Genomic DNA, 17919 nt, shown 5'->3' with positions numbered 1-17919 from the left:
TGGATGCGGATTAGCTCTTGCAGATATCACGCACACTCATTCAGTTTTCAATATTTAGATAGCTTTGTGACTCAATTTACTATTACGCCAAAGAATTGCAGCTCTTTTTGAAGCTATGCGTACTGCCATCTCGAGGCTGTACACTGAGAAGAGTGGCTATCTCCTCCCTCGAGCACCGTCTCCTGCGATGATGGTCCGCCGCCTGCAATTCCGCGCGCGCCAATCAGGCAACAGTTGCCACATATTCCAACAATCCCATTCCTTTTCACCAAAATTAAGATAAATTTTCGAAGCAAAAATTGTGTTGGTCTTTGCCTATCAATCTATGTGTCCTGATCTCGAAATCATTGTTCAGCCACTCAGCATGCATCCGAGTCATGGTTTTCGGGTCGTGGAAATCGCACATGACGCTTGATCTGCTTGTCAACACCAAGCCACAAGAGATCCGGTCGACTATAATGACCGCAAACGTCAATAAAGGCCTTGGACCGGAGGATATCGTCCAAGTCAATGGTGGCGTAGAGGATTCCCTCTTCGGTATCGGGTAGATCAGCGGTCAGCTTTTTCCCATCCGGCCCATAGATGGCCGAGCTTCCACCACCCGGGGCATTCATCCAATCGCCGTCCCCCGTTTTCATCAAATCGACGCCAGCTTGGCTAATGACAGATGTAGAATGGAGAACAAACGATGCCGACTCCATGGCGTACACCTGTGAAACCGCGGCAAGACCTTTGTAATGGCATCAGCATCTACCTAATAATTCCCAGGCGTTGAATTTTTTCGGAAAGCTTACCCTTGCCCGTCATTGATTCCAGACCGCCCTCTGGGGCTTCCGTGTTGAGGGGCGGCCATGCAGCGACGTGGATCTGCTCGCGCTGCGAGTACGTGTGGTACTTGAGCAGCGGCTGCAGATGCTCCCAGCAATTCAGGGCCCCGACTCTTCCGACCGCTGTATCAGCAACACTGTCGAGGCAGTCGCCAAAAGAGTCACCAAAGACTGTCCGCTCCATATGGGTTGGCTTCATCTTTTTCCGCAAGACTTTAATTTCTCCAGTGGCATCAATGATTGCCTGTGCAATGTAAAGGGAGTCGTGGTCATTCTGCGAAAATCCTAGCACGACAACAATGTTGTGCTCGGCGGCGCACTCCCTTAGTCTGCCCATCTGATCAGAGTTTAAACGCATCGAGTTTTGTATATATCGGGTCATCAAGTCCGTGTCGACGGGTCGGTTCCTGTGCTTTGTTTTAGAAAAAAGGGCGGGTGAGCGTTACGTTGGTTACATGAACGAGTGCACACCAGATCCAAGCAGGATAGCCTGGGATCCAAACTTCGGGGAATGCAACGAGTTGGGCGCCATTTTTGGCGGCCTCGCTGATGATTTTGCACGTCTTGTCAACAGTAGCCTCGAGGTTCAGCCAGACTGGCTCTGCCTGGGTCACGGCGACGGTCACTTTGGACGGAGGCGAAAGCGTAGGAGGCATGATGAGTTCTGGGCTTGCGATGAGATGAGGATAAATTGGTTGTATGGTTCGCTGTTTGAAGGAGCAGTGGGTGCAGCTTATGTAGGTATTCATGGTAAGCTGCCGAAGCATAATGTGGCTTTATTATAGTCAATAATGCCAGTACAGGATAAGAGACGGTAAGATGCCCTGCTAGGCCCGAACCGTGGCTGCCGAGATGCTGGTCCTTTTGCTCCCGCACAACGCTGACTCTCTGTGGTATAGTCGACTGTTACTTTGATCTCATGTGTTCGCTGTCCATATCATCTGCGACTACAATCAAGTTTTGGCTCTTTTCTTTTCTGATTGTTCGGCCAAAGGCCCGCACATTGGCGGTGCTCCACGCCATGTCGATTGTTTGCTGGTCCCCTTGAATCCGCCCGTCCATGGCCGGGTTGCAAAATGAAAAAAGCTGGCATGATTTGTGAACGCTTATGTGTTGAGGATTACTTTTTCTGTTATAACTGCTGGTTAGGCCTAAAGCATCAACCGATCAGGTCGAGAGGTTGCAGCGAAAGCCGGGGTTGGAGCTGGAATGGAAGTAGACGCGGAGCTGGTACCATAAGTAACAGGATTTTGCAACCAAATCACGATGCCATATAATCAGTACTGCACCTACTTGTCGCCTACTTTGTACATACAGAAATATTTGGTCGTAGTTATTAACGGGCTGTCGCTCGCTTCACCTGCTCCCTAGCTCCGGTTACTTGACCCCGTAGGCCTAGCAAGGGCTGGCGATGGCGCTAGACTTTAGCCAAAGCCACTTATGCAGGCCACCTAGACGTACCCACATGCCACCTATACCTTTTGCCACTGGGCTGGATGGTTGGATGGCTGAGCAAAATTTGCCCCTAGATTGAATAGTCGTCTCTCGGGACAGTGGTGAACGCGCAACGAGGTAGAAAATAGATGTCAAGGCAAGCTGAGCAGCGCTGCATGGTTGCTGGTCAGCCACGGCGCCCTCCGGCTCATAGCAAGAACAATAACCATAAGAGTGGCCGAGCGGCGGTTGACATTGTCAAATGTCGGCCGAACCCCTGCAAGGCAACGAGTGTATAGGTGGCCTTCCTAAATCGGCAAGGTGGCGATCGATAAGCCTTTGTGCGACTTGTGGTGTCTAAGTCGTTGACTTGCAAAGTTTAACAATAGATAGCGCCACATTGTATGTACTCTGTTCCTTAAACACTAATCCTCTCTGTATCCGCAGTGAATGAGAGTTGCACATGGCACAAAGGCTGAATGAATGACTTTGTTCTCATGTCTACACATAGACGGGCAAGCAGATGACGAAAGGGCCCCCAAGTTACTCCATACTCCATTCTTAACCAGGTTCTCCGTAATCCGTACTTGATGAATCATCTCCCGACAACTCCAGACCCGTCTGCCAAGAGTGGGCTCCGACGTTACGTCAAGCCATCGAATAAAGCCGCCATTACAGCTTTTGCCGAAAGGCGCCTTATTACCTGATAGCTTCATTTCCTGCATTTCCTGATGCAAAGCTGTATGCATTTGATTGGCAACCACAAGCCATGTCCGTGCATCTGTTTCTCGAATAGCCAAGCCAAGCCCGTCATCGGCATGTACCTACCTCCTTGCTACCTGGCAAGAAAGAAAAATGAGCCTGTAATTAGACCCCGCCGTGCATCACGGGCGGCGAAAGCCCCGCACGGCAGAATGGCCTCGCCCAAATTACAATTGACTGGCCCGTCATTGTACTGGCCCGTCATTGTATGCGTTTGGCACGCGATTTCACCCTGTAGTCTCTACTGATTTGTTTGGCTTGGGCACCGGCCGCGACCCGGCGTCGGAGGTCCCCGATCCCCACCACGAAAAGCCCACTCCCTCCGTAGGGGCCCGAGGTCGCACGTCCACAGGCTAGGAGTTCGCACCAGGTTAAATACAGCCTCGCCCGCCATTTCCGACTAAAGGCTTTGGTCGTGTGAGCAAACTCTCCAAGCAAAAAATCGTGGGTCATTCCAAGACCAACAAGTCCAAGACTGATAGAAAAGAACCTGATCAAGTTGAGCAAACACACAACGCACTTGTATCCCCATCTTATCCTACAGTCACCATGGCTACTACCATTGACGAAATCAGCTACAAGATTAGCGACGACGTTAGCACCAGCGTCGTCCCTGCTGACCAGATTGACAAGACGTTCCGTTCAACATGTATTGGTATGCTCTTCCTTTTTTTCTTTTCTTTCTGAATTCTCTTTTTGGCGTCTGCTCCTCCCAATCATACTCTACCCTACTTTCTTACTCATACTCTGTGCAGACCTTATCTCGGCTACTTTGGGCGGTAAGATTCTTGCCTTTTCAGACCAGTGGTTCGCGGAAGCGTCCAATCTTCTGACTCCAACCGCACCGATTTCGCAGCCCGGCAAGATGGTCTTCACCGGTGCCTGGTACGACGGCTGGGAGACGCGCCGCCACAACCAGGAGCCCTTTGACTGGGTCGTGATCCGGCTGGGCGTGGCGTCGGGTACCGTCGAGGGCATCGAGGTGGACACGGCCTTTTTCACCGGCAACTACGCGCCCTTCATCTCGGTCGAGGGCTGCTTCAGCGACGACGACGACGAGGTGGTGTCGTGGCAGGGCACCCGCGGCGGGTGGCAAACCATTGTGGGTATCCGAGAGTGCGGCCCTTCCCAGCGTTTCTCCTGGAAGCTTGATCAACCTACCAAGAAGCAGTACACGCACGTGCGACTCAACATGTACGCCGACGGCGGCATCGCCCGCTTCCGCCTGTTTGGCCACGCCGTGCCCGTCTTCCCGGCCGACCCCAACGCCGCTCTCGACCTCGCCGCCGCGCAAAACGGCGGCGTCGCCGTGTCCTGCAGCGACCAGCACTTTGGCACAAAGGACAACCTGCTGCTGCCCGGCCGCGGCAAGGACATGGGCGACGGCTGGGAGACGGCGCGCTCACGCGGTAAAGACCACGTTGACTGGACCATTGTCAAGCTCGGCGCCCCCGGCCGCATCGACAAGCTCGTCGTCGACACTGCGCACTTTCGCGGCAACTTTCCGCAAAAGGTCCGCCTCGAGGCCATCAACACGACGAGCGCCAGCCCGGCCGCGGATGACGCCGGCTGGAAGGAGGTTGTCGCGCCGAGCAAGACAAAGGCTGACCTGGAGCACGAGTTCGCTTCTGCTGACAGTGATAGCGTCTTTACTCACATCAAGCTCGTCATGATTCCTGATGGCGGCGTCAAGCGCGTGCGCGCGTTTGGCCGCAGAGCCATCTAGGCACCGGTCTCCGACCCCCCCTGTGAATGACCTTACGTGTGTGTGATGCTGATGTGCTGAATAGTAGTATATAGATGACAATAGCGTGAGATAGACCAACGCATAAGCATGCAATTATGAATCAGATAAATGAATTAATCTTGGCAATATAATGTGTCATGTCGTGGTTTTACCGCCGGCTGCCGTGCCACAAATGACGATGATGTGGCTCGGACCCGCCACACCCCGTAGTTACCACCCACCTCAGGCTCCTAACCTTTTGCCTCCATCTCCGTTCATCCTCACACGACCTGGCGTCAACAGCTTTCCTGTACTGTTTCAACTCGCTAGGCGCTTCAGCTACTGACTGCCTGTGCCTTTTTTTCCTCGAACAAGGCGCGCATGACACCTTTCTTCGCCGCATAGTCCTCCACGAGCTCGGCAGTGCGGAGCTGCCCCTCCCCTCTCCCGCAAGCCATGGAACCCGAGGAATCAACGTCGCCTGTCGACGAGGGCGAGCAGCGCCCGCCTCGCCCCATGCCGACCGACCTCCCGACGTCTCTCAACGACCGCCGTCACGCGCCAACAGAGTTCATCGTGCCCGAGACGGAAATATACGACGGCTGGCAAGGTGAGTCGTCTCCAAGGGGGGGCGGCTGCTCCAAGGTCCTACCGCAAGGCCCCTTCCCCGCCCCTGACCAACTTCTGACGCGCGCATTCTCCAGGTCAATCTCAGTTTCTGACGACACCCGCCGTCGCGAAGCCGCTCAACTTTGCCAATCTTTCTCTCAATGACAACGACTACGAGGGCGAAATCACAAAAGGCCCAAAGGATAGCGACGCTCGACTCATGGAGATGCTTGCAGCCCAAGCCGCTGCTCACCAGGCAGGTCATGGCGCCGAGGACGACAATGCTATTGCCGAGAATGAGAAAATCCCCGAGAATGAGAAAAAGGACGCATTGCAAAAGTCTCTCAACATGGCTGCCAGCAACGGCGACGTAGAAAAGATTACAAAGATGCTTGCAGGCAAAGCCAAAACATACATCGACGTCAATGCTGCGGACGAGGATGGTACGCCGCCGCTAATTTACGCAAGCTGTTTTGTAGGTGTTGTTCGTGGAATAACCGTTTCCCAGTGTGCTAACTCATTCAAGGGTCACGAAGGTGTGGTCAAGGCTCTTATCGATGCGGGCGTCGACGTCAACAAGCAGGATCAAAATCAATGGAGCGCTCTCATGTGGGCAATGACTAACCGCCATAAGAATATTGCCAAACTGCTTCTCGACAATGGTGCCTCTTCCGACCAAAAAACTTCGTCCGGCCGAACCGCTTTTGACTTTGTACCGCCCGACAGCGACATGTCCTTTTACCTTCATGACAACGGCTACAACATTGGCAACGCCGGAATGGGTGACGACTTTTACAATCCCGGGTTTTCTCAGGATCGATTCGAGGAGGAAATGGCAGAGAATGAAATGCGCCGCCGTCTCATGATGGAAAGCGCGCGCGACTTGGAGGTTGATCTAGGAAATGTAGGGATGGACGATCAGCCAGAGGTTAGTACCCAGCAGGCATGGCTATACTAGCTTTCCACTTACTGACTTTGACAGCCTGCGGAAGAATTCGAAGAAGAGCAACAAGAATTTGACTGGGGAAGGTGCTTACACGACCAAATGTTTGTTTTCCAAGAGCACGAACTCGACCGCATACTCGATATAATCATCACGAAAATGACGCCGCAACGATCACCATCGCAAAAACCAGTTCCAGCGAATATGATCTTCCTAAGCGCACGATACGCGCACTACCACGCTAGCCCAGAGCTTTTGGAACGATTGCTGGTCTCCGCCATGGACCTTATTAACGACAAGGTCGAGGCATGCCAGTGGGACATGACCATTTTAGCTTTCTGGATCTCCAACGCGACATTACTGCTACACTACCTCAAGAAGGATGCAGGACTGTTGGAGGCAACTTCGGAATTTCAGACACAGCTGGCGGATTTGATCAATGAGATTTTCATCCTCATTGTGCGCGACGCTGAGCGACGTCTAGACAAGGTGTTGGACCCAGCCATGTTGGACCACGAGACGATTCCCGGCTTCGAAGACATTACCTTTCAAAACGAGTGGAAGCTATTTAAGCGAAAGACTGCAGTCAAGGAGGAGCCCCTGGAAAAGCGGTATAGACCACCGTCGCCCAAGCAAAGAGCCAAGCCGTCGCCGCGCAACGTCACATCGTTGTTGTCGTCTACCGTGTTTGTGCTGGACTTGTACGACATTCACTCGGTCATTACGACTCAAATAATTTCGCAGCTGCTATACTGGATTGCATCCGAGCTCTTCAACCGCATCATGTCAAATAGGAAATACTTGGCGAGGACCAAGGCAATGCAGATTCGCATGAACGTTTCACTTTTGGAAGAGTGGGCTCGAACGAACAACAGGCAGGCCGAGCACTACGAAGGGGGCGAGACCAAGTCGACGGGAGAAACAACAGCAGACGCAAGCAGGCGTCATCTGGCACCGGTTATCCAGCTCCTACAGTGGCTGCAGTGCTTTTCGTCGCTGGCCGAGGACGACCTCGAGGCGCTGGTGGGGACGCTGCAGCAACTCAAACGACTGACGCCACAGCAGCTGATTCATGCCGCGACGCATTATCGCGCAGAAGTAGGCGAGAAGCGGCTGCCAAAAAGCGCGACCAAGTACCTACTGGGGATTCAAAAGGAGGCGGCTCTGAAACGAGACCGGCGGCGGAGCCGAGCCGCATCGCCGCTGCCCAAAGCAGGCGGCCCAGACACCAGCGTGCCGTCGACACCTGTCAAGAATAGCGGCGGCGGCGGCAACGGCCTGAGCGCGTCGCCGCCGAGCGCGCAAAGCACTCCGGCGCGAGTTGGCCTTGACGCAGAGGACGGTGGCTGGGACGACGATGAGGAGGCGCCGCCGAACCTCTTGATGGATCCCGCGCTGATGCTACCGTTTACGCTGCCGTCGGTAACGGACATGCTGATTTCGTACGGGGCGGGCTTTGGCGGCGTCAACAGGGAGCGGGAGCGCAAGTACATACCAACGGTGCCGCCCGAGTTCCTGGAGAAGCTGGAGGTGGCGAGTGGTGGCGGGCGCAAGGACCCCATGTTTGCAGAGAAGGACTGGGAGAATGAAGAAGTTTAGAGCGGGAGCATCGGCATTGATTTTTTTTTCTTTCCAAAACAAGACATTTCAAAATACTCTACATGATGACTGAATGGCGTGCAATACTGTGTACTGTGTAATAGCCGCGTCGATGTTTGTCGAGACGGTGCGTAAGCAGGGTCGTAAAAGGGGCAACATTACCCGGTTTCTTTGGCGTGCCAAGTTCTAGTCTGAAAATGTAATCACAATCTGCGGAAATTGATTCAGGCTTGATGAAGGAGGTTCTCCAAGAAGCCGCGAGTTTGCATATGCGCCGTCACGACGACGCACAGACTAAAAAGGCCAGTAGGGAGCTTGCATTTCTGATACACACAGGCAATAAACGAGACCGATGGCTGCACAAGAAGAAAAATAGCCACACAGACATTTCTCGTGCAGCAGCATCTTTGCTGGTGCGGCTGCTCCCGGTCATTTGTTATAGTTGTTAGTTGGTTAGGAGTCGATGACAAAACGAAGGGAGAGGTTTGTGTTTGGAAATATGCATGTGTAAAGTTGTATGTTCTGCGAGCATGAGCAGTGAATACCACAAAGACGGGCAATTTTTTTTTTAACTTTTTTTTTCCTTTTTTTTCGTCTTCTTTTCCATATTGATTCTAAAGCTCTTTTACCACAATTCTTTGCCAGTTTTTCAATTCCACTCGTTGTGGTTTCCAACTTTTCGAAACTAGCCGACGGCATGTTGGTGCACACAAAGTTGTCGGCTTATTACTAGTTAGTAGTTTGTCGCGCAGCTCTTTCTTTCTATGACGAGCGTACCTGAATCTGTGCCTGTTTTAGTCATAAATAGCTACCGGAAAGATGGGGTCAGACTACGACGGAGTAGTTTGTCAAAAATCGCTCACACCCGTTGCAACTCGTGGCCAGACAAGGGAAACCCTGTCGCGGGAAAAAAAAACGTGGTTTGCCCCCCCCCCCCCCCCCCGGATGCCTGGCATAGTAAGCAAGCCACCCCCGATTTTGTCAAGTTTGCAGTCATCTCGGGTAGAGCCTTGCTGCAACAGACGTATGCCCGTGTTCCAACGATAAAAACTACGTGGTCAGTTTGTTTGTTTTTCTGAGAAGCCGGCCAACATGTAGCCGGTCGCTTCTGAGGCATGGAAAGAAGACTCTTGCTAGCACTTGGCAGCTGACGGTATAGGTACAAATTGTTGGTAAAGGACCAAGATGAGTTGTGTGGATACGTTGAATGTAATCGTTGGTAATGCCTCCCTCGGTCTTGGTCGGCAAAAGCAAACATTTATTTAGGTGTGTAGCATCCGTACGAGCATGCCAAGTTGAATTTTGGTGGGTTGTGCTGCGAGGTAACCAGAGGATAATTACAATTACTTGCTCTTCGAGGCATAGCAAACCCCGAAAGCAGGTCCGCAGCCGTTGTCGTGCTACGGTACCCTTTTTCAAGAAGTAATACAAGCAAATTTTTGACCCGAAAACTTGGCATCAACCGGCTAACGGGACGAGACTGTTATGCCAGATACATTAGCAAAAGTGGGTGTGTGCGGTGATGGTGGTGGTGGTGGTGGTGGGCACAACTAACAAAGAAGCAGAAGCCCTTGGTTGGTTAGTTGTGAGCGGCATTTACCAGCCTCTCTTCATTTTTAGTTTCCGTCTTGTCAGAATTGTTCCCCTCTCTTCTGTGGTTCTTTTGCCGCTTCGCTGCGAGCGCTACGTAATACTGAGAGAGATTCATGTTCATTTATGCAGGAGCAGTGGTTGGTCAGTTTCCGTTGACGAAACGGGTCTTGTGCCAACCAGGCCAGCCTAACGTCTGATTTGGTTTTAGGTTCTTTTTTGCTTTCCGCAAGGGAAGCGACGGGAAGAAAGAGGACCCTCTTTCTGTGTTAAAGTGGTTGCATAAACGAATGATCTAGAACCCTGGGTGATGAAATTAGACTGGGGAAAAAAAGGGTTTTTGCGGGTGATTGTGATTGTGACGAGTATGTAGGCGCTGGCTGCTTCGACATGAGCATGGGACAAGTCGCAGCTTTCCTTTCCAGTCACACCAGGGGGTTTATCCACCAGCGACTCGAAACGAATTGACGGCGTTGACGACGTTCTTCTCCAACAATTATCAGTGCGCAAAACTGTTTCAGACTCAAAGGAAAGAAGAAGGAAGAGAATTTTTCTTTGCCAAGTTGCGAACTATACAGGGTATCACTGTAAGTGGATGTTTTGATGGGTGTGCGGGCGTAGTTAACTAGAATAGCCGGACTGCCTCCGTCATAGAAAGGCGACGGGCGTCGGTCGAACCCCGCCCCCACGCCCAGATTACTATTTACAACCGGAGGCCCGTGAACTTTGAAAAGAAAAGTTGCCAGTGGAAGTGGACAGCTGCCGAGTTAATAAGCCGTCACTGCGACGCAATAGAGTCGCGAGGGTCAAGGAAAGGGCGCTGCTGCCTGACATGGGTGTTGATGCATAATGGACAGAGTGCGCTGTCATCAGTCAGCAATAGGTGATGAGCTGGCACTTTTTTTTTTTTAAAAAAAAAGAAAAGAAAAGAAAAGAAAAGAAAAGAAAAGAAAAGAAAACACGACCAATTAGTCCAGTAACTGGTTCTACAAATTTCACTACCTCGCCAGGCGAAAGTGAATGTTGGGGTGCGAGGTTGCTGCCCATCATCAGTCACCTGGATCCTGGCGCTTTTCCCACCAGGCGCCGCGCAAAGCACCAGTCTCTCTTCCTTTTCTGCTCTCGCACAAGGTAAACATGCAGGTATGTAGAAAAAACCGGTAATTCTAGATGCCTGCCGGGCTCGTTGCTTCCAAGAATTGAGGTTTATTTTTGTTTTTATTTTTGCACGTGCACAGAGAGAGAGAAAAGCAGTCGTTCATTGCCCCGTGTTCTCGTGGCGCAACGGCTGTCTCGGACGTCACGCAGCGGGAGCGCGATTCAACTGCCAGCCGGCCGGCCGGCCAGCCGGGTGTAGGTAGACCTGAGACGAGACAAATTTTGAACGAGATAAGAGAGAGACAGGGTGCGGCCGTGAAAATGGGGGCAATTTTTGTCATTGAGGAGCGCGCCTCTCAACATCAAAGCATCCTTCTGTTGCCTTTTTCCTTGTAAGCCTCGTCTGACGCTGTGACTTGAAAGTTCGTTGCGATGCTATGCCATTTTTTTTTTAGGCGCAAGTTGCCATCTCGTATGCGGTTTTGACCTGATGGTCTTGGCTATATACGTAGCAGTCATAAATCTCAGCTAGGGAAATGAATACACCACTACGAATATCTGTTTTACGCTGGGCCTATCGCGCACAGCCAAGCAGAGGCTTCCTGGCAGGCAGGCAGGGTACGCTGATCGCTGCAGTGATTATTGCTTGGCTGCCTGCCTGCCTGCCCTCAGTTGTGGTGATGTTATTTTTGACCAGTGAGTTTTTCTGCATGTTACAGTGCGCGTGGCGTCGTTGTAGTGGCACAGTGGTTGACGGCTTCTCAACGGTTTCTGGGCTGCTGATTCGCTTTCTTTTGATCGGTGTGGGGAGGGCGGCTGCATTAGAGTGCATGCAGCACGTGAAGAAATTTGGGAAAAGAAAAGGCATCAAAAAGCAAATAATCAATGAAAAAAAAAATGAACAAAAGCCACCATCTCATCAGTGACATCTGCCTTCATACTTTAATTCTTTTCTCCGATTGTTGCCCCCACTCAAAGGGGCCTCTTTCGTTCTAGTTTTTTCGACTAGACGGCGGCTGGTTTAATCTCCGGCACAAGTGGCAAACTTTATGTAAAAGATGCGGTGCGACGGACGTAGAGCCAACTCCCACGTCGTGTCATCGCGTCGACGGTGACGAGCTAAAGAAGAAATGGATTTTCATTTCTGCTTGTGAAAGAAGAATTTAGGGGTTTTGGCTAATACTTAGTCAATCTTGTCAAAAGAAAGAACAAAGCTTTGAAGTGCGGTGTACACACAACATGCCAGTGCCTTGGGCCACTTTGGGCAGCGGTGTGGTGGCAGCGGTGACTAGGCGGACGTGGTACCTGCAGTAGGGCAAACTTGTCATGCTGGGATTGGACGTGGTTTAATTGCCCAATGCAGAAGGGCTGGCTGCCCAGGGTGTGTGCCAGGGTCTACTTTGCTGCAGTGCAGTGATCGAGTGGCCTTATTGCCTGCCAATGCCTGCCGTGTCTCTCATCGGTTGGTTACTGACGGGGCTTCAAGTATGCAACGTCTGGCAATGCGACGGGCCCCGATGAAGGCTTCGGACTCCAAGGTAGGGCCATCGTAATCAGGGCCGAGAAGAAGAACAAAAAAAAACTCGTCGAGGGACAATAACAGGGTCCTCAATAGCCGTTCATGCCATGTTCTAATAAGCCCACCGAGCCAGTGGTTCCTAGCTTGGAGCCGCACACACACACCGGACAAGATGGTGGGCTAGTGGCGGGGGAGAGCCACTCAGGTTTCTGCATCAAAGACAAAAATGGGCATGGACGGATATCCGCACCGCGCTGTCCCGCCTACTAGCTGCATTCTTGTCGATGTGTGTGTGTGGGTTTACGGCGTTGGCAGACGTATGTATGTACAATCCAACGACGGATATACCCAGTACATTGGGCAGCCTTGGATTGTTGAGCGTTCGGTTTCTTGCCGGCACCGGAGGCTAAGAAAAGTCGAATCAGCCAACCAGGAGTGAGTGGCAAGCACTTGGAGGGTAAAGCCAACAGGTACCGGTACTTGACAAGTTCAGGGAACCGGGGCTCACATGATGCTTTGGGGGAATGGAATTCTTGATGCGCCTGTGCATCTGTGATGACCTTGCGGTCTCGATTTGACTCCTGTACCTGTGATGCACAAAGCCAAGCTAGAACAACGCCTGGCGCAACACGGAGGTTGCAATAAGATTGCAGGCGTCTACACTGTGTGACAGGGACAACAGGCCATCAGAGTCATGAGTAGGTCAGTAGCGACAAGAAAGAGAGAGACTCGGAGAAGGACAAGACAAAATAAAATAGAGAATTGGAAAAAAAAAAATAGAAAAAAAAAATGAAACAGGCAAGTTAGAGACTGGTGGACTTGGGACACAAGAATACATGCGCCAGCGCACAAAACGGCACTGCAGCACAAGTCACTGACATCTTCCCTTGTAACTTGTTCCACCCACTGCGCTGGCGTCTCCACTAGGCGAGTTGTGTCAACCAGCCGGGTGCGCCGGGTTCAACAAGGCGCGATTTGTGGGCGGGAATCTAGGCCTAGAACTGGGTAAGTAGCCGAAAAAAAAAATAATTTATTACAGAAAAAAAAGAGAAATGTATTATCGCTTGTACGGAGTACATGCAGTCCTGCAGCGACTACCTGACTACCTTATGGAGCCGGGGGATCCATGGTTGCATGTGAGCCCCCTTTGCAGCCTAAACCAGGGCCTTTGCTTGTGCTTGTCCGCCTGTCACTTTCTCTGCTTTTGCCGGCACGCCGCTCTTTTCGGCACGCTAGAGACAAGGTGTGTCGTGAGATGTGTGCGCGTGCGTGCCTTGTATGTGTGTGTGTGTGTGTGTGTGTTGTCGCTGTGCCATGTGTACCAATTGTCTCTGACCTTTTTTTTGACTCATTGTTTCCTTTTCTTCTTCTTTCCCAAAACCTTTTGCAGACTTTGCCCATACATTTAGTTGTGTTCCCCCCCCTCCTCCCATCCCTCGTCCTACGTCTGCTGCTCTCCTATAACAAACAGCAACACCAACAAATCGTCGCCGTTTGCGTATCGCCGCTACCAAGACGCACACACACACAGCACATACAACACACGCACACACGCACACACACACACACACACCACGCCATTATTCACCACCTACACTGCTTCATCAAGTCGCCAGCCATTCTCACCGCAAGAATCTCAGGATACCAGTGTCCAAGACAAACCAGCCGACAGGGCAAGACAAAGAAGCAGCCTAGACCGCTTTTCGCATAGCCCAGCCATCTACACCTTTGCGCCTCGATTAACATTGTCGTCTGTCCGGCCTGCTTTACACGCTGTCGAGAAATCACCATCTATTGAACCAGATTTAAACGCTCTTGTCTGTTTCCCGCTCTCGTACACTGTTTCCAAAGGTCTACATAGAAGCTCAAAATTCGGCCATTCCCGTCTTTGACACTGAATAACGACATTGTATGCGCCACAGCCGACAGAAGCAAGACCTGGGGAAAGATTCAAGTCGCTCAGATTCGACAACGCAACACCCAGTGCCGCCAGTACCAAGCCAATTTTCTCACATTCACCACCTAGCTGCGTTGACTTTTCGGCACATGCTGCTCGCAGCTCCCGGCAACAAACGCCACACAAGTGCAGTCTCGGCCGTCATGACGCCGCCCACACGCTTCAGCTCAGCAAGGTGCGGCAGCAGGCCTGCCGTTGTCCGCAAGCCAACTTTTCGCGACGACTCCAGCCTGGTTGGTTTCCGCTACGACAAGACCGTCGCCGCCGAGCCGCCCATTCACATCACCCCGTCGCCGCGCCAGGCCACCACCGTCACTCCCGCGTCCGCACGTCCCAGGCCGTCGCCGCTGCAGCGCTCGTCGTCCAGCTCGACCACGACGTCGTCTTCGGGGTACTCGTGCGCGGCGTCCATCTCCGCCGTCTCGCTGGCCGGGACCGCGGCCACCTCTATCCACGGCGCCAGCGGCGTCATCGTCGTTGCGCCGCCGCCGTCGCGCCTGAGCTTGCCCGTCGTGGCGCCCCCGACGGAGCAGCACCCCGCGCTGCGCTCCCCGCGACAGCCTTTGCTCGACGAGTGGAAGCGGGATTCTGGCCATGGCAGCGCCATCATCAAGGACACGATTCTCGAGGAGGAGCGTTTCGACGTGGCCGGGCAAGTCAACGATAAAAATGACGACGACGATGACTGCTTTGTCGAGAAGCGGCGGCGACGGTCCAATGACGCCATTTCGGCAGCAGCCTCTCACCAACAAAGCCCTGCGTTGGTAAATTATACCAGCTCTGCTGCTATTTCTGGCAATGCCAAACCGCGCCGCCAAAGCTTAAATGAGGTGCGGGCTGCCGCGGCCTGCACCGCCAGGCTGGGCGCTAGCACTGCTGCTAATAACAGCGCCTGTGCCACTGAAACGCCCACTAATAATAGCGATAGCCTTGTGGCTGTTACAGCCGCTGGGGCCTCTCAGATGAGGACAGCGTCTGTTATTGCTCCCCTCGATCTGGCCTTTCCTACCTCTTTCTCGTCCTCATCCTCCCCTTTTTCTCCCTCTTCCTCCTCGAAACATCCTGCTGCTGCCGCCAGCATTACCGCCACCGACTTCCTTCCCGTCCTTGCCTCGCCGCCTCCTTTGCCCGCCCGCTCTCCGTCCCGCCGCGGCAAGATATTCAAGCGACACAGCCTGCGCCTCCCCTTTTGGAGCGGCCCCCGCGACGACGGCGCCACTACGGCTTACCCTCAACACGAGCACGCGCCCGCGCCGACAACAACCCCTCGACGTTGGCACAGCGTCTCCCAAGTGGGGGGCGGCTCGACTGCTGGTCAAAGTAATCGTAGGCATACAAGCCCTGCTGTTATTTCTAGCCCTGCCCGCCACGAAAAGACCGTTGCCGACCTTGGTCCTGGTACCACGACCCTGGCCCCAGCCCCCGCCAAGCTTCAGCCACTGCCAGAGCCAGCCGTGTCCCCTGCGCAGAGCTCCTCCCGATCGCCGCAGGCCATGTCGTCTTCTTCTTCTGACCCCGACCGCGACAGCGCCGCCGACTTTTCACCCCTAGGCATTGACATTCCCACCGAGAGCCTGCTGGATGACGATTTTCTCTCGTCTCTACATTTTTCCAAGCGCGGCAGCCTCATGTTTGACCCCGACAACATCGGCGCCATGCACCGCCTGTCCCTCACCGAAGACGACCGCAGCGCTACGCACACCCAGCCCTCGTCCGTCGCCGCCGCCGTGCACCGGCCTGCCACGTCGCCGGCTAGCTGCGTCGCCGGCCAAGACGAGATTCGTGTGTCGCCGCCCCGTGCCGCATCGCCCGTGCCAGACATCCAGCTCATGACCCCCGACGTCGAACAAGAGTCGCAAAAAGTCAGGCAGCTGTATGCCTTGGGCGACACCAGCGCGTCTTTACGAGACAGACACTCGTACTGCGACCGCTTGGAGCCACACCCCGAGGTCCTGACCGAAGACGACGAGTCCGCTGCGTATGATCATCCTAAGGGCGCCCCGGTCATTGCGGCCGCTCTTTATCCAGCCTCAAACTATACTGACTCTTGCATTTCGTACACCCAGAAACGGAAATACTCTCGCACCAGCTTCTTCCGTTCCAAGATCCGTAAGCTCTTCGTCGCAGTACAATAATGGCCATCCTGCCGCAAAGGAACCCGCCGACCCGGCCGGCGGCCTTGAGGATTGGGACGACCTCGACAGCACCATGGTCGACCGTTATGGCTTCATTGGCACTCCGCGCAGCCACTCGCGCGTTGGCACACCTACCGACTCGCGCTCCTTGCACCACTCGCCCCGTCGCCGCAACGTCCTTTACAAGCGCGACCCAATGGGCTTCACCTCCTCCCACAGCGGTGGACGCCTGCCCAGCCGCAAAGTCTCGGCGCGCTCATTGAATACCCAACACTCTCAAGCTTCGCTCGTCTCGTTTCGCTCCTCGCGCTCCGTCATTCGCCAGGCCGGCAACCTGCTTCCGCAGAATAGAAATCGTCGGTGGATGGACGAGGCCGGCGACATGCTGACCGTATCGCCGAACCTGCAAGACAGCGTCGAGGAGGCACGCGTCGAAAAGATATCCGAGGCCCTCAAGCGCAAGGAAATTGAACGGTCCGAAAAGTGGCGGCGCATGGCTCGCGTCACGCGCAAGGGGGAGCAGGGCCAAGGCATGGAGTTTGACTTTGACACCAAGAATCCCAAGCTCATCGAGCGCACATGGAAGGGCATCCCCGATCGCTGGCGCGCCGCCGCCTGGTGGTCTTTTCTCGCAACTTCGGCCAAAGAGCACCCGGGCTCTGCCACTCAGGAGGAAATTACCGCCGCCTTTCATCGCCTACAAGACAGCGCCTCGGCCGACGACATCCAAATCGACCTTGACGTGCCTCGGACCATCAGCCGCCACATCATGTTTCGACGACGGTACCGCGGCGGTCAGCGTCTCCTGTTTCGTGTCCTCCATGCTCTATCACTATACTTTCAAGAAACGGGCTACGTCCAGGGCATGGCTTCGCTGGCGGCGACGCTTCTCTGCTACTTTGACGAGGAAAAGACGTTTGTCATGCTCGTGCGCATGTGGCAGCTGCGAGGGCTCGAGCGCCTCTACCAGCCCGGCTTTGAGGGCCTCATGGCGGCGCTGCGCGAGTTCGAGACCACCTGGCTCCACAAGGACGTTGCCCGCAAAATGGCTGACCTGGGCATCGACAGCACCGCCTACGGCACACGCTGGTACCTCACGCTGTTTAACCTCTCGATCCCCTTTGCCGCGCAGCTGCGCGTCTGGGACGTGTTCCTGCTCCTGGGCGACGCCGCCCAGGGCGAGTTGCCTCCAACACCCGCCGCAGCCGCCGCGGCGGATTCGCCGACGCCGAAACCGACGAGCACTACGAGTCACCTGTCCCTGCCATCCATGACCAAGGAAAAGTCTGCAACAACGGCGCCGAGCAGCAGCAGTAGCAGCAGCGGGCTCGATGTCCTGCATGCGACGAGCGCGGCCATTATACAGGCCCTCCGCGAGGTGCTACTCGATTCCGACTTTGAAAATGCAATGAAGGCACTCACGGCGTGGATTCCTGTCAAGGATGAGGACCTACTCATGAAGGTGACGAGGGCCGAGTGGAAGACTCAGCTTAAGAAACGGTCATGATTCTTTTTTCCTCTTGTCCTTTTGAAACCTTTAATTTATGCTTTACTCGAAGCATTTCTCCCTTTTTCTCTCGCATGGATGGATATGATACTGGGTTCTGGTGTTTTTTTTTGCTTTCTTTTCCTTCTCATACCCCCTCAAGTAGCCGACACTCACCAATACATTCCTTTGTACCCTTTCCCTATGTTATGTTGTTATGGTTTTTTTTCTTTT

General features: G+C 53.6%; 4 protein-coding genes across 4 annotated transcripts; 3 read left to right on the top strand and 1 right to left on the bottom strand.

The window, feature by feature from the left end:
• Nucleotides 1–359: 359 nt before the first annotated feature.
• BBA_08734 (cyanide hydratase) lies at nt 360–1483 on the bottom strand (the record flags this gene model as incomplete). Its single annotated transcript, XM_008603831.1, has 3 exons — nt 360–730; nt 795–1234; nt 1299–1483. The coding sequence occupies 3 exons, from the start codon at nt 1481–1483 to the stop codon at nt 360–362; spliced, it is 996 nt and encodes a 331-aa protein (XP_008602053.1).
• Nucleotides 1484–3572: 2089 nt separating this feature from the next.
• Nucleotides 3573–4749, top strand: BBA_08733 (allantoicase-like protein; the record flags this gene model as incomplete). The annotated part of the gene is made up of 2 exons (XM_008603830.1): nt 3573–3678; nt 3779–4749. 2 exons carry the CDS (start codon nt 3573–3575, stop codon nt 4747–4749), a joined length of 1077 nt encoding a protein of 358 aa, XP_008602052.1.
• A 456-nt stretch (nt 4750–5205) lies between these two features.
• On the top strand, nt 5206–7900 carry BBA_08732 (DIL domain-containing protein; the record flags this gene model as incomplete). The annotated part of the gene is made up of 4 exons (XM_008603829.1): nt 5206–5359; nt 5454–5833; nt 5885–6286; nt 6341–7900. The coding sequence occupies 4 exons, from the start codon at nt 5206–5208 to the stop codon at nt 7898–7900; spliced, it is 2496 nt and encodes an 831-aa protein (XP_008602051.1).
• Nucleotides 7901–14207: 6307 nt separating this feature from the next.
• On the top strand, nt 14208–17706 carry BBA_08731 (TBC domain-containing protein; the record flags this gene model as incomplete). Its single annotated transcript, XM_008603828.1, has 2 exons — nt 14208–16042; nt 16131–17706. 2 exons carry the CDS (start codon nt 14208–14210, stop codon nt 17704–17706), a joined length of 3411 nt encoding a protein of 1136 aa, XP_008602050.1.
• Between the last annotated feature and the right edge of the window lie 213 nt (nt 17707–17919).

Source organism: Beauveria bassiana (genome assembly GCF_000280675.1).
Source record: "Beauveria bassiana ARSEF 2860 unplaced genomic scaffold BBA_S00039, whole genome shotgun sequence".
NCBI classification, from domain to species: domain Eukaryota; kingdom Fungi; phylum Ascomycota; class Sordariomycetes; order Hypocreales; family Cordycipitaceae; genus Beauveria; species Beauveria bassiana.
Note: the sequence above shows the minus strand (reverse complement) of the source record. Positions and strands in the feature narration are given on the sequence as shown.